This window comes from Chenopodium quinoa, unplaced genomic scaffold (genome assembly GCF_001683475.1).
Source record: "Chenopodium quinoa cultivar QQ74 unplaced genomic scaffold, ASM168347v1, whole genome shotgun sequence".
Lineage (NCBI taxonomy): Eukaryota > Viridiplantae > Streptophyta > Magnoliopsida > Caryophyllales > Amaranthaceae > Chenopodium > Chenopodium quinoa.
In genome coordinates this window covers 2,636,235-2,652,726 of record NW_018743204.1, presented here as the reverse complement: position 1 = coordinate 2,652,726, position 16,492 = coordinate 2,636,235, and the positions used below count along the sequence as shown (strand labels likewise).

The 16,492-nt window shown below is 36.3% G+C and overlaps 2 protein-coding genes across 2 annotated transcripts; both read right to left on the bottom strand.

The window, feature by feature from the left end:
• Positions 1-9,931: 9,931 nt before the first annotated feature.
• LOC110733894 lies at positions 9,932-12,369 on the bottom strand. The gene is made up of 8 exons (XM_021913970.1): positions 12,186-12,369; positions 11,972-12,084; positions 11,228-11,874; positions 11,028-11,108; positions 10,785-10,934; positions 10,586-10,692; positions 10,353-10,428; positions 9,932-10,264 (listed from the first exon to the last, which is right to left on the bottom strand). Exons 5-8 carry the CDS (start codon positions 10,926-10,928, stop codon positions 10,127-10,129), a joined length of 465 nt encoding a protein of 154 aa, XP_021769662.1. The 5' UTR covers positions 10,929-10,934; positions 11,028-11,108; positions 11,228-11,874; positions 11,972-12,084; positions 12,186-12,369; the 3' UTR covers positions 9,932-10,126.
• A 4-nt stretch (positions 12,370-12,373) lies between these two features.
• LOC110733893 lies at positions 12,374-15,690 on the bottom strand. The gene is made up of 3 exons (XM_021913969.1): positions 15,325-15,690; positions 13,257-13,331; positions 12,374-13,042 (listed from the first exon to the last, which is right to left on the bottom strand). The coding sequence occupies exons 2-3, from the start codon at positions 13,302-13,304 to the stop codon at positions 12,584-12,586; spliced, it is 507 nt and encodes a 168-aa protein (XP_021769661.1). The 5' UTR covers positions 13,305-13,331; positions 15,325-15,690; the 3' UTR covers positions 12,374-12,583.
• Positions 15,691-16,492: the final 802 nt, after the last annotated feature.

Sequence of the window (16,492 nt, the reverse complement as noted above, 5' to 3'; positions counted from 1 at the left end):
CACATGCATATGTAAAGGTTTTAATTTAATAGGGTAGTGACCGATATGAAAAATATATGGCTACGATCCGATGTGGTCTACGGTGTATATTATCAGGATAAGAATATAATTCAGAATGGGGTTGACGTAATGACCACCTGATACGAATTTTTTCTATGTTGTCAAATAACACTTTAGGTCTTACACTATACAGTGTAAGAACAAAATTTATCAATTGCTAGTATTTATACTTTGAATTACATACAAAAGTAAGTACTAAGTGTATCAATTAGTAATTAGGAAGGTTATATCCTCCTTAATGCAATTGATAAATTTATCATTTGTTACAGTGTGCGTATGTCTCCTACAATACGGTTGGTTGGCTACAAAGATTGAACAACACCCTTTCCACAAACCATTAAGTCAAACCCTCAAGCATTTGTAGTGGTACCCTAGGATGTTTCCACTGTACTTTATTTTCACCTCCATGAGTAACAACTGACCAAATTTACAATATTAAAGACCCACTGATTGTGATATATTCACAGGTCCATTGTAATCATCTAGGGTACCAAGGTACTTATAAAGGGTTCCACTGATATTAATGGAGTACCAAAATAAGATTCAGTACCATTGGAATCGGCATAGGATCCGTTAAAGTAAACAAGGGTACCGTTTAAATTATTATTGAAAGGTTACCTTTGTAATAACCTAGTGATGTATGACATATAAATATGTAAGGTCTCTATTACAAGGAATAAGATATAATTGATACATGTTGAGGGGTAACTTTGATTGTTGCCGACAGAGGACTACATAAATTAGTTTATCATAAGATGTTGTTTAACAACAAAGGACTTGACATAAGGAAAAACGTAGTTCGCGATTTTCTTACTTGTCGATGGAGCCTTTGGGTGTACTTTGTATAGTTAACAACACTGAGTGTATCAATTAATACTTTTATTAGTTTCAACTACTCGTATGTTTTTATGTTAGATAAACAAGAGATGTGTAAATTTTGTACACACGGTTTTTGAATGTACCTTCATAGTTGAGTTTTGTACCTTTGAAATTGAGACATTACAATTAGATTTGGAATATTGTACCATTGACTAAAATCAATCAACACATGTTCTGTACAGTGGTACTAACCACACATTGGTCTTTTGTTTCGTGGCATTACAAGCCCAGGGCCCATCTAAAAATTAGGCCGGTAATTTAGCGGGAAATATTCACAAGTTCATCGCCAAATTTTGAGGTTTTATCTCTAGATTCACCTCTTCCTTATCACTTATAAATACAAGGGCTTGTAAAACCAATGTAAGCAGACCAAGAAGGTTTTAAGAAAATCACTTCCCCTACCCTAAATGTCATTCAATTCAACCTCTTCAACTGCTCGAGGAAGTCAGAAGTCAGTTTATGACTGGTAACGGCGACATCGTGTGGGTCACTGCAAAGCTGTGTAATTGTGGGGGCCAAGCAGTTGTCGAATTTCGTATTTCACTTTCCGAGGATAACCCAAGACGGTCGTATTATAAGTGTAGATGTTGTTCCTTTTGGCAATGGGCGAGGGAGGAGGATCTCATTCGAACCACCAACAACAACGGGTTTGGCATGATTTGGCAAAGGGTTGATGTCCTTGAACAAAAAATTGCTAAGATAATGAAGTATGCGGTTGTGGCCTTTGTTGTTGCTCTTTTATTGCGTTTTTTTAGTTGAAAATTATGGTTGGTTTGTGTTATGTCTATCCTATTATTATGTCGGGTTATAGTTTTTGTATCGTATAAGTATGTCTTATATTAATGCTAGTTCTTATAAATATGCTACTTGTGATTATATTGTTAATGTTTGCCGAATCGATATTTAATTGCATGTTCGTTACTTGCAAGTTAACATCTAAATAGTCATAATAACCATCCAAACAATCTAAATTTTTAAACAAGCACAAATACTACTAATTTTAACAATAACTATAGTCTGATAGCTTCATAAATTTAAACAGGACTAAGGAAACCCCTAGATTTGTTCGTAGCTGCATAAATACATAATGCGACAACACTTAAGAAACTATTAAGCAAACAACAAGGACTTCATTGAACAAGGGCCAGCTGCACCGTCGGTCTTCCTCGAACAAGTGATCGTTCTCTGAATGAACAGCTCCATCGTCATCCCCCTCCGTCTTCGTACCAAGTTGAAGCCGGGTGGAGTCGTTGAAGGGGTGTTTCAAACCCCTGGTTGGAAAATAATTGTGGACATGTTATTACTACTTTGCATAGTTATTTCAAGTACCAACTCATGACCAGTTCAAAGGTCAAAAATTATTTGTATCGAATAATTTAAGGTACTATAACCCGATAAATATAACTTCTAACAATTTTAAATCCATAACACTAACACTTCACTGCAGAAATCAATAGCTAACTCATTTGAACACTCAAAAAAATTAAAGTGTAGGGCGTGGTTAAAAAATTAGCAAATAAATATAAATTTAACAATTAACTAAATTGAACACAATGCAGCTCATTTAAGTCATGTGTGTCTTTATTCGATATCCACCATTTAAAAAAATTAAATGACCGTAGTTCTTGCCCTTCTTGGTCCGTATTTAACATTCTGAAAACTGATTTTATGTATAACAAATAATTTAAAAAAAATAAGGGGAGTAAGGTACCTCAATAGCAACCCCTAGTTGGTGGCCGTAGGCAGCTTGACCCCTGTGAGTAACCCAAGGATAGACATCACTCTTCTCCCAGATTAGCAGGACACCATAGTAGCCATTGACAAAGCCGAAACCATCAACCCTATACACACCTTGGAGTACGTCCCTCACATACTCGAGCAAAGCACCATCGGCCTCCGTTATGACAACGACTTCTGAGGAGAATGCATGAACAACTTGTTAAACGTCTCTTTGAAATAAGGATGATGGACGTTCTTTACATTCCAAAGGACAAATGTGGCCCCCTTCGGGAATTTGGGAGCTTGCGGGATGTGCCCATCAGAGCCACGAATAAAAACACGATGGTACCTAATTTTTCTTGGGGAAGTTTTCCAAGTAAAGAAGTTCAAGTTCACCAATTTCACCTGAGTGTCGACTTCCATCACATGAATATCAGCGATTTTGGCTCCGATGAAGATGTGCCTTTCTTGAAGAGGAAGGGTGTAAATTGGAATGTGCTTGGTCATGACAATTGGCTTCCGATAAAAAATTGGGGTGAGATCCTTAGGTATGAAGGGAGCATCTTCCACACCCATGGATTTTTGACATAACCACCTTGAAAAGATAGGAATACCCTTGTGGAGGTAGCCTTCGAGGTCGGAGAGAGTTAGATAGTAAGCAGGCCTTACATCCAATTCCGCCACCTCCATAAGGCTGTCGGGGATGAAGGTAGTGGTCTCATCTTCAAAGGACTGGATGAGTTGGTCTCGTACAACACTTACCGGTATTGGATCCATGTTAATGAAGTAATCACCCCCAGCATAATTAGTAATCTCATTGAAATTAAGCTCGGGTTCAAGGGTGGTTAAGAAAGGACTAAAGTAGAAGATAGGTTCAGATGGGTGTGTTTGCATTAGCCTACCCTAAATGTTTCGAACACTACCGAGACGATTAGCCATGAATTCGTGAGTTTAGTGATTTGGAGTTATGTTCTGGATGTGTTATGAAGAGGAGTTAATGCATGAATGAGTTTAAGAAAAAGACAAATGAGAAAAAAATCCCAGGAAATCCGTTTCTAAGTTTAAACCAATTGAAAACCTGTTTTGTTTAGTCCAACAAGCAAGATGTTCAGCTGACAAGGGAAGTGGGTCTTGATAAGACAATTCATTACAACAGTAAAAGTCAAATTTTTAATATTGTAAGTTTTTTGTCCTGTTAGCTGAAAACTAAATGACCACTTTGTTCACTCTTTCAAGTTTATTATATGTTAAAGTGTAAAATTGTAAAACCACTATGCTATCTTCGTGTTTGGCCAACTTTGGTTCGGTTCATTTACATTATCGTCGTATGGTACTAAATTTTTCGGTGAAATTAATGGATCAAGTTTGGTTATTTTATGACTTTCAAGATCGTTAATTGTTCGCCGAAAACATATATTTGTTCATGTGAAATTAATGGACAGTATAACATAGTTACTAGTGTGTTCCTTATATAAAATTCAACCTTTGTGAAAATGAACCATATCCTTTTAAAGTGCTTTTTGAAAGTACAACCGTACACTGCTACAACCTTTAACTGAAAACATATAAAGTTCAACTGAAAAAGCAAAAGACCCATCTGAAAGGGAAGTGCAGTTCTTCATTTGGCTCAATGCAACATAGACAAAGACTAGGACAACTAATTTCCTCCTACAGTCATTTAGGATGGGAAATGGGTGAAGAAGGTGGTTGGAGTTTAATAATACTTATATTGATTATAAGGTCTGTCTAAATAACACCGAATAAAAAGGATCACTTCTTTTTAATAATACTCATTCCAAAATAAATATGGTCTAAATTTGTAGTATTGACTTATTCATTACAAGGCTGAAATAATTATTTATAAATACAATCCAAAAAGAACGTACAAATGCAATCCACACAGATTGTACTTACGGATAACGTAATCTAAAATCATCATGTGTTGTCATATCAAACTTATCCAATATTGTGTGTGTGTGTGTGTGTATGTGTGTGTGTGTGTATATATATATATATATATATATATATATATATATATATATATATATATTTGACTAGCATTTTTATTCATACTAAAATGAATAAAAAAATGTATAACCAACTGTCAAAGAATAGATTTTATTTTAGATGGTGGCATAAGAACCGGTGAAGTCACATAAATTTATGGTGGAAGCGGGGTGGGCAAAACCCAAATATGTTTGCAGCTTCTGTTGACTTGCATGCTCAAGCCTCGAGATGGTGGGCTGTATGGATCATCTATTTACATTCAAGCATGTTCGGTGTTTCCAACCAAGAGATTAAACGAGCTAAGTACTAATTTGTGTCCTGGTCAATTAATTGATGAAAATCCTCTTAGCTTGGTTCTTGTTAAAAAAATTGATAACCCAAATCAAATTTTCTTGGTTTTGAACCAAGTCGAGCAAATGGTGCTGCACTCCCATGAAGGATGCAGACATACGAGGGTTGTGGTTCTTGATTCTATAGCCTATTTATTCAGGCATGCACATGACAACACATCCACAAGGTTATGGAGCGGAAGCGGTTGTTAGTGTCCGCAGCGAGAAAGATGAAACAAATTGCTAGTACTTACAACATTGCATTCATTGTGGTAAATGAGGTTACCGATGTTTTTTACAACACAAATAGTGCAGACGGGAGCACATACACTTCAGGCCGGGAAGTTAAGGCATCCTAGGGACAACATGGGCAAGTATGATTCCGTATAAGATGTTCATTTCGAAGCAATACGACAAAAAATCAAAATCATGGTACCGCGAATGGGTGGTTGTGAAGAGCACAAACACCTCCTTATAAAGGCGGCGATGTGCATTCCGAATCGCAAATGCGGGGTTGGCATCATAAGGGATCGTTATATTGCGAATATATTAAAGCCATGTTTGCATTGTAACATTTAGGTAATCTAGGTGAAGAGTACCTTTCACGTCTTTGATTATCGAGTTAGGTGAAGAGTTGATGAGTCTCGTGAATTCCCTTTAGCCTTGACCATTCCTAACCTTTCCTTAAATGTTTTAAACCAAAATCATTCATTTCGTATCTTTGAAAATCATTCATTTTGTGTCCTCTTTATAAAAACGTCCAAGCCGGTCTATTTTGGTCCATAATTCTATTCTAGTTATTGTGTATTTGGATGGGGCTTGAAAAAAGCTTTCCAACGATATATTATAAGCCCAAATCCGACTTATAACGAAGAAATTATGACCAAAATACTAAACCGAGCCCGAACAAAGTCTTACCTGCGACCCAATGACCATGTGGAGGATCCAGTTACCTTAACCTCATTCCTAAATCCATTAGGATTTATTGTGAGCTTCTAGAATCCTCTAGAAGGTTATAATTAACCCTGTTTTCAAAAAGATAAAGATTTAAAAATTTTACATCGGATAAAACATCTGTTTTTCAATGATCCTAATCCCGATCAAAGTAGAATACGTACGGAAATTTGATTAACCCAATCCGATTGGAAATTGGATTCCGTAGGAATCCTATCTTTCAAAAAACATCGCTGAGCGACAACATCATCGCGGCGCGACGAGTCTTTCGCGCCGCGATGAACCTGTCGCGCCGCGATGGGAAGCGTTTTACTCCGAGTCGGATTCTGACTCTTTTATGATCCTTCGACCCTCTTTTTTACTTATAAATAGAGGTCATTTCACCCCATTCACCAAAAATCATCATAGAATCCCCTCTCTTATACTTTCTCTCTCTCTCTTGATTCTTTTCTTAGCCTAGCCTAAATACGTCCTAACACACAGCCTTGATACTTTTCCCAAGCAAACACCATACCTCCTTCACGAGCTTTGAATACTCCTGGACAACCTGGAAGTTGCCTTTGACCTCGACGTGAAAGGTTGATAGTTTTGAGGGTTTGGTCCCAAATCTATATTTTAATTTTTATTTGATTTATCTGATTTAATATATCTTAAAGTTTACTAGTGTGTGTATTGTTTTGATAGAAAGAGATACAAGGCATCAAAGTAAGTAATTCGATTAATTAATTATTCTTTTGATATAGAAATCATGTTAAGATGTTTATTTTGATTCCTAGTATCACGTTAGGATGTTATTAAAATTCCTAGTATCATGTTTAGGGTGTTAACTAATATTTCTAATATCATGCTTCTAGTATCATGTTTAGGTTAATGCTTTGATCTTTATTATTAGTGACATGTTAGGGTTTGTTATTAATCCGTTAAGTATCATGCCTAGGATCTTGCTAATCATGTTTTAATAATGTTTTGATTATGATGATGATTGTTGTGTCAATTATTATATTGCTTGATTATTCATGATTGATTGTTATTGCTTGATCACGCCCCTTCTTGCAGGATTAAAAGAATTTGCACTTGAAATCACGCCTAATAAGATAATTAATAATTTGATTTAGGTTAATATGATTTTAATTCAAGTGATCGCCAATAATAGATTTGATTGTGCATTAATAATCAACCAACGTAGATTAAATATGCTTAGGTTTAATTTGATGTATGTATGTTGATCGGAAAGCGCATATGAATATCATAAGGATTAAGTAGGGGTCGATTTAGGGCGGGTTTAATCTCTTTTAGGTCGGATTCGTACCTTCATCCCCGAATATCCAGTCATGGTTCCGAACCACTATGGAGTTAGCGATCTTCGTGATCGTGAATGGGGTGTAACCTTCACACCCGTGAACGGTTTACAAGTTCCTAAAACTTGTTGGAGACTCTTTTATCTCTAGCTTCCTTTCCTTTAGACGCCACTATGCTTAAAGACATGATCACAGTGGGGCTCAAAGTTGAGTTTGAAAAATTCCCTACAAGTACCAATAATACGTTTAAGGGTACCCCTACAATATTAAAGTCTTCCATCTATCTCTTAAACTGTGGTGGTAACCCTACAATTTTTACTGGTACCCTCGTTAATTTAAATGGTACAAGTCAAACATTATTTGTAATGCTTAAAGGTACCAATGAAATGTTTAAGGGTACCACTACAATATGAAAGTGTAAGTATTCTACATGACATGCAACAATGTTAGAGTATACAATCTTGCTTTGTAGGCAAAAAGTTATTATATTTGTAACCGTTGGTCAACTATGGTAATTACTCCCACCTTACGTGAACGTGGGTATTAGCTACTAATATAAAATGGCTTTAACCTCCTTATATGTCCTCACCAATGACTCGTATTTATTCTGTCATACCATATTTATGCATTTGTCACATACATGATCACCAATGTATGTAATGACCATTTTTCCCATTCGGTCTTACGTAAACAAATACCTTAAAAAAAACAAATTTATCTTGAATAGGCCTTAGTGAGTAAGTAATAAATGTACAACAACTGTGGATCATTTAAACTCCTTCCTTTAACATGCACTACATCCTTAGGTTCTTTGCTGTATTAACTGTATTATAGCTGTATTATTGACGAAAAGAAAAGTTAAACTGAACAAGCAAAATATCTATCTGAATAGAGTTAATAGTTTTTCGTTGGGCTCAATGAAACACTGACAAACCAAAGTATATGATGTGAACTTTAGTCTTACTCATTAAGCACGGTAAATGTATCACAAAGGTAGTTGGAGTTCAATAAATTCTATAACACAACGCCTACATAAATTGGAACTCCATACAACAACAACTACAAACCATCACAGTCTATAAACAAAATATCATACAATTTATGAGCTCTAAAATTTAAACAAAGTACCACCAATTTGACTTGGCTAGAGATTGTGGTTGCCATGGGGAACAAAGGTATTCACTCTTGTCTGATTCTTAATGTTTATCATGATAACAAAATCTTTACTTGTAACCAAATTGTTGGCCTTTCTTTATTTTAACAAACTTTTGTGTTCAACAGGTTGAGTGGTCCTTACATAATATGCAGTCGTATTAAACTACTCTTTAGAGGTACTTATATGAGCGTTTTTAAAATCTGTAATGTTTTCAACTGTTTGGTACATATATAATGTGTAGTGGTACTAATCTAATTTTTAGAGGTACTTATATACTCTAATTTATTTAACTTACGTTATAATTTACATTTATCTTATGTTTTCAACTAATTGTCGTGCTGAAAAAAGGCGTAAGAAGCTCTTATGCAGAGTTACGAAGATAAAGAAAGTCGGGCAACACAATCCTAAGGATATCATAAGAAATTTGTACATGCCTAAGCACAGCAAGAGAATGATGTTAAGTCATCACCTAGCCACTATTGCAAGAGGAGGCTTAAAAGAACCCGTCAAAGGGATTGATTTCCACCTGGACTATCCATTCTTGACATTGTTCAAGATTGGTAGGGGAAGGTACTTTCGCAAGGAGGCATATTGTTTCATGTTTTACTTGCTTAATGTTTCCAAGATAGCCGTGTGCTTCAACTTGAGGACATTAAGGAGATCTCTGGCTGAGTTATGCCTACCCAATTTACCACATTTACCTCAAACGCTTCTTTGAGCTTTTTGAGGATCTTGAGCAATGGTGGTTAACTGTGGATGAGGCGGTGGACAAGGGAGAAGAATGGGGAGTTGTTCTTCTTGGTAGGAGGTTCACTACCCCAAATCAAGGCCGCATCCAACTCACTTGTGAATGACTTCATTTCTCACAAGAGGATCCAGTGGAGACTATTACCAACGACAGCGAGCAGTGCATGTATTTTCGAAGCAAAATGTTGGCAGAAAATGGATACGATAAGATGGGTAACATGTCTCTCGTCATTGCCGAACCGTTTAACTATGATGACTACCCACCTCAACATGTGCACCACCTTCAACATGCACTGCATTTGTATGAGACTAACACGGTTACGAACTCGGCTCATGGGTATGGGTGGACATCGGAATCAAGTTTCGAGTTATGTTGATGATGCTACATTTGCACTTACATCTTGTTATTGTTAAGGTACTCGTATTGTAGTTGTTACTTTTGGTAATGTTTATTACTAATTAAGGAAAGGTTGTAGCTAAATTACTACATTTATGTATTAGGACTCTGAGATGTACTTCTAATTATGCTTTCCAGGCTCTAAGCCAAAATTTTATATGTATGGTAGTCGTGTGCTTCAATAAGAGGACTGAAATTATATATTTATGTATGCTAATCGTGTGCTTCTTCAACTTGAGGACTGGAATTTATGTATGTGCCACTCGTTTGTTTAATTATGTTGTCATGTGGCCTATAACCCAAAAAATTATAAATTAGGACATATTGGGAGTTTAAAGACTGTATACGACCAAAAGTGCTAGTCGAATTACTTCAAAAAACATCATGCAAGCAGAAAATACAGCCACAGTCCACATTACCTTGCTTGTTCCATAAATATTGTCTACCATCACAGTTGAAAACATGAACTACAAAGACTTAGCATCACAGTTCAAAAGATGAACAACACAAACTTAGCATCACAAGTCAATTACAAAGCACATAGTCTACCATCTCAACTCAAAACCTGAACTACACACAACTACATAGTAAGTTGAGAAGATCCTGTCCTTTTGGGCCAGATGCGTTCCTTGGGTCGTATGTCATCGAACTTGTCTCTGAGTTCGTTGTAGTAGTTGTTAGCATCCTCTAGAAACAATGTTTTTCGCAAGTTCTTGTCCTACACCAAAGAATAACTGTTATAAACCAAACCAAGATGCGCTCCTTCCATAGACAATATCAAATCACCCAATTTTGCAGCAACATACCAGGGGGAAACTGGTATCAAAACTACTACGTGCACAGTGTTTAATGCAACCAAGCATTAGGACACCACAGGAGAAACTATACATGAATAGCAAGAATGGTTAGTTTAAGTAAACAAAAACTTGCAATGACATTTCAAATTCAAACTTTAATACCCCTAATTATATAAGTTATATAAGTTATTAACATTAACTGAATAAAATCTTAACAACACTGCAAGGATCCGGGTTCTTACGTATCAGTTTCCTTCACCATGTCAACCACCTTCTGAGGCCACTTGTCCAAACTTCCCAACTCCCACAGAGGATCTTTCAGTTGGAACAAAACATCTACTGCCTTCACCTGCATGACAAAAACCAACATTAGGCTCCAATTACCATAACAAATTACTTATAGAAGGGAACCTACCAAGAATGGGTGCCCAACTTACTAACCAGTTTTGTAAGAAGCTCTGCGTGGTCTTCGTAAGGATCCCAATATAAGGAATCAATCATCCAAAACTGCTTCTTCACCAAATCCATTACAAGGCACCACCAGTGTTTATCCACATCATCGGCAGACTCATCAAGCACAAGCATGAACACCTGTTCCAGAAACAATACCCAAACAAATTAGAAGATCTCCTAGAAAACTTTTACTGCCAAACTGACCTAAAATAAAAAAGAATAGGTGCATACTAATCTTATTTCATCGGTGGGGATGGTTAACAATGGCTTTCCATACTTCCTTGCAAGTTTCTCATAATCCCTGTCCTTCGCCTTAATCATCATGTAAACATGTTCATTCAATCATCAAAATTAATAATGTTGTACTAACAGGTGACTTACTTTTCATATGAATTACACCAAATCATGACACCACTACCACTAACACTTACTGATTATGAGGGATCCAACAAAATCTGTTTCCTCCTATTCAGAAACTCCATTGGGCTCCAATACTTTGTGTACAAAGTCGATGCCATCCGCACATATTGATGCCTAAGATGCGCTCTAGGACCTACTACACCGTAACAGTCCCTTTGTGGCATTCATCCCATTGCATTCAATGATCGACGGTCCTGGCCTGCATTAAAACAATAGAAAAAAAAGTGTAACACATCTAAAACTTATTTTTACAAGCACAACTACTCCATCTTTGTCATAAATCTAACTTAAGTTAAATTTAACAAAAAGACACAAATGAAGTTGTTTTCATCCTTCAAATCCTTCCACCCTTTAACAAACGTCTCTAACCACTTATCATAAGTTGTTTCCCGGGTCACCGTAAGAACAGGTTCACCATTGCCCTAATGACTTCCACATGAAGATTCCTTCTCTTCATTTGGGCACTTTTCTGTGGCTGCATTCACCTTCATACCCTTGTTACTGTTCCCACTATGACGGGGCTGGCTCCCTTTACCGGTGCTAATAGTGTGCACATCTTGATCGTTCTTTGGTTGACCCGCCTTGGAACCAGTATCTAATGCTGTCCAACAATCCCCTCCACTAGAGTTACAAGCCTAGGAGTTAACAGAGCAAGGACCTACAACAGCCAATTGTACATAACAAAAAATTGATTATCATAAAGTACGCTCAGTATTAGTCACTTTTTAACCTAAATGATCACAAAAGTTAGATACCTGATCCGCCATAATATTAATTGAATTATTAACAACACCTTTACTTTCCACCAACCTGACATCACTATCTCGTGGAACTAGAGGATGTCCTCCCCATAGGCAATATCAAGAACCTGTTAAGGACCACCAAAATTAGTTAACTGTTATACACGGCAAAAAGGAACAGAAACGTCACTAACAATTCACCGGCAAATGCCCAAATTCTTCATCATACCGTCGGTCTTCGTCTACAGCTGCCCTCACCTATTCAGAATTCCACACCTTCACCCTAGGATAAACACCACTGACTTAGTACACGGTGGAGGTGATCCAAGTAAAAAATCTGCTATTCCACTACCTTCATTAGTAACTTTGAGGGGTTAAATCCTTAAAAAACAAATTAAGTACATAAGCTTACCAAGACAAACACAATGCTCCTACCACATCTGCACTGATAACCATTTTTCTGAAACTTTGTCTGAAATCGATTAGCACAGTCGCGCACCCAATCAATTGTGAACTTGCACCAATCATACTCTACAGCTTCACATGCCACTGTTAATGTCAGCAATAAGGATGTAGCCAAATTCGAACTGTTTGTCGTCATGCAGACTACCATCCCTAGGGAAACAATTAAAAAGCAATCATAAAGTCCTCTTTATCAACTTCAGTCTCAAGCTCGACAAGAGAACCATCTTCCAGTTCAGGGCACATGGCTGCAACTGCTAGATTTAGGGTCACCGTTTTCTCTTTCGACCTAACACCATATTGTTTAAATACCCTCATAATCTTCTGGGTATCCTCTTCGTCATCCCCGAGAACTAGAGGAACTTCCTTAGTTCCCATTGGAGTACCAAGAATGGACCTTACTTGATTTGGCCCCAAAGGAAGAATTGCTCCATCTCCAAATATCATTGTCTCATCAGCAAACACTTTACTCATCAGCCAGTAAAATAACTGCCTCGGGATATTCTTCATATCCAAATTCAACAACCCCCCAAAACCCATACTATTCACCAACTCCCGCCTCATACGATCAAACTTCTTCAGAAGAACACAAAACTTTTCCACTCTGCATACAACATTGGGCTGCTGTAAAACAATGCCACAAGTTAGAACCATGATCAATGAACAACTATATTTCAGTCACAATGTTACATCCAACTTATTTTCTTAGCATTAATCATTACAAAATAACATAAATTTGTTTCAAGTTAGCTCCAGATCATTTTCCTTACACAAAAAGTATAGCTATAAAATATAACTACTTATACAATCAATAACCTTAAGAAGAGCATCTCAATACCTTCCCAATGTTCTCAAAATGTGTCCTTAAGACTACACCGTCAGCCATAACTCTATGTCCTTCTGTTTTAATACCCTGTAAATACATTATTTACCTGGTCACCGTTCAGAAATTAACAAAAACAAATAAATTTAGTTACTGCCTCTATAACTTAAAGCATTGTAAGCTTAACAATTAAATATTTACGACTGTAAGTGATCAAATTTAGATTCAATCAAATTAAACAACACAACTTCAGCTACCAAATTTGCATCAAATTGTTTATTCCATCAGCAGAACTACACCTTCTTATTTGCCCCGCCGTAGACCGACTTCCCTTATTTCCCCCTACTCTTTCTCTTCAAATACTCCTTAACCAGCACCTCCATAAATCCAGAACTTGAATCTGAACCACCCTCATTGCTCGAATGTGCAGATTCCTCACCTTCCTCATCTCACCTTCTTCATAGTCTTCGTCAACATCACATTTTGCCTTACGTTTACCAGTCAAAGCCACAGGTTTCGATTGACCCACAGGTTTTTCCTGTGATGAAGAACCCACAGGTTTTGACTTTCATGGTACCTCCCTTTTTAATGGACCATGAAAATTATCAAACAAATAACTTCAACACTTAGAGAACAGTCAATCTACCAGATCATGGTACATTAAAAACCATAAATACTCACCCCCCACTTTGTCCTATTCATTGACTGCACAATTGACTTCTTCTTCTTGACTTCAGTGTAGCTGATCCCAGTTTGAATTCAAAATTAGTTCCAATACCAATTCATGTCAATTTTCAGTTCAAAAATAACTCAATTCATTTAGACTTCAAAAGCAAATAAAACATTCACTACTCAGATGCATTTTTCATCAACATATGCATTCTATCATCAACTGGCAAATGACACAAAATACCCCTCAGACACATAACAACGTATTACTCAACTAGCACAGACCAATTAATCCAACATAGATAACTTTCACTCCTTTTAATCAGATAATAGACAAACACATACTACACAACAGGTTAGGTTAGTACACCCTATACAAGCATATCAAATAAATATTAACACAAATACTTCACAAAGCATATCAATTCTACGCAATAACATACTACACAAGCATATACATAACTACCCATCACTACGATAAAACATTCAGAGCACACTACACAAGCCATGCAGAACTGCCTATCACTAAGATAAAACACTTTCATTATTAAAATCTAAAGACCCAAACTTACTGCACCTGACCATAGGATCATTGACAAACAAACCCCAAAAATATTCACTAGTAATTCAGTTATAAATAGTAATTCAGTACGCCATGAAAAGTGAAATCCATATGAACACCAAACATTACAAAAATAATGAGGCTAAAGATAATAATTCCCCAACCAATCCTACATTAATTCCATCCCACCAATTCACTAACTACATATATACCCAGGTTTTTTCCCAAATTAATGTTGAAATTTTAGAATTCCCATGATAACAATGCCCAGAAAAACCCACGTTTTCCACAAATTAAATTAAACCCTACCTGCGACCCAGCGTCATAATTGCAACCCATTTTCACAATTGCGACCCTAATTGCAAGCCATTTTCAACACGATTAAGGCCAACTAAAAAAACCTATCTTTCCCCGAAAGTAAACCCTAATTGCGACCTTAATTGCAAGCCATTTACAACACGATGAAGCCCACCTAAAAACCCTAACTTTTTACTCCCTTACTCTTCAACAATTTTTGGTTTAAAACCCTAACTTTACTCACATTTTCCCCGAAATCAAACCCTAATAGCGACCTTAATTGCAAGCCATTTACAACACGATTAAGGCCACCTACAAAACCCTAACTTTGTACACCCTTACTCTTCAACAATTTTTAATAAAAAACCCTAAATTTAATCATGTTTCCCCCCAAATTAAACCCTAATTGCGACCCATCTCGTAACCCATGTTCCCAATTGCAACCCTAATTTCAAGCCTTTTAGAAAATAACCCTAATTTTTAGAAAACAACGATTATAGGAAAACCCTAACTTATTCAATTCAAATTTCAACAATTAAACATATAATTACGCACCTAATTCAACAATGGAGGGAGTATGTATACAATTGGTCAAATGAATCGCCCCGCACCGCCCTTTCCTTTGAACAAACCTTCACCAATTTCAAATACTTTCTACCACTTCACTACCTTCAACTTGCAACAACTATGTCTGATTATCTAACCTCAGTTACGTAGAATAAATGGAGAGGAGAGGAGCTCAGAAATTATGGGAAAGATAGAGAGACGAACAAGTTGAAGAAAGAGAATTTCGTCAAAGAGAGAGAAAGACAACAAAGTTGAAGAGAGAGAAAGAGATTACTTTTTTGGGGAGAGAGAGAAACATATGAGACAAATTAACTTTTCATAACGGGATGCTTTTCCTCGAAACGGCGATCAGGTGGCAATTTTCAAAATTCTTATTAAATGATCCTTTTGACCCCGCGAGACACGCCTTAATGTCTCTCAACCCTCCATTTGGAACGCCTCTTATTTAAAGAACCACTATGGTTATAGCGATTCATTAAATAAAATTCTTAATGTCAAGCTTTTTTGTTATCGCTTTTTTGTTTTCAGTTCTCTTGAAAGAAAAAAAAATGAGTATTTCCTCCATCTTGTAATAATTGCAACACTTAGTGTTGCACAAAGTTTTAAGAAAAATATAGGGTGAGAACCAAAAGGTGATTTTATACTAGTATATAGAGTGTAGTCAGCGAAGAAATATTCAATTGTTATTAGGAGAGAAAAATAATAAATAAATAAAAAAGTACTCCGTAGTGTAAGTGGGGTTGATAGGAGCTGAGAAAGAAATAATAAAATAGTTGTGGGTCTTTACCAAATAAGGAAGTGTTGCAATTATTATGAAACGAATGTGAAAGAAAAGTGTTGTGATTATTACGAAACGATGGAGTATATTTTTACCCTTTTGTTGTCAATTACAGGTTTGACTAAATTTTGAATTTTATATGACTTATATATGTCATAGGACTATATAACTAAAATAAAAATTTAAATTGAAAAGTACATTGATGCCAAACAAGCTCGCTATTAGCGATTTTCATTTCACATACTATCTCCGCTTCTAAAAGTTCGACTCACTTACTATTCATGTAATTAAAATAAAATGACTTTGACCACATTCTATGATTTATACAAATAAATAAATTAGCATGCGGGATCTTATTAGATTCCCCTTATTATAAAC

Excerpts from the sequence above, each read along its gene's own strand:
- LOC110733894 (XM_021913970.1), bottom strand. The coding sequence starts at position 10,928 with ATGCTTGTGCTTGATGAGTCTGCCGATGATGTGGATAAACACTGGTGG. Across the intron at positions 10,693-10,784 it reads CAGAGCTTCTTACAAAACTG|GTGAAGGCAGTAGATGTTTT; the intron begins GTTAGTAAGTTG and ends TTTGTCATGCAG. Across the intron at positions 10,429-10,585 it reads ATGGTGAAGGAAACTGATAC|TTTCTCCTGTGGTGTCCTAA; the intron begins GTAAGAACCCGG and ends ATTCATGTATAG.
- LOC110733893 (XM_021913969.1), bottom strand. The coding sequence starts at position 13,304 with ATGGCTGACGGTGTAGTCTTAAGGACACATTTTGAGAACATTGGGAAG. Across the intron at positions 13,043-13,256 it reads ATTTTGAGAACATTGGGAAG|CAGCCCAATGTTGTATGCAG; the intron begins GTATTGAGATGC and ends ATTGTTTTACAG.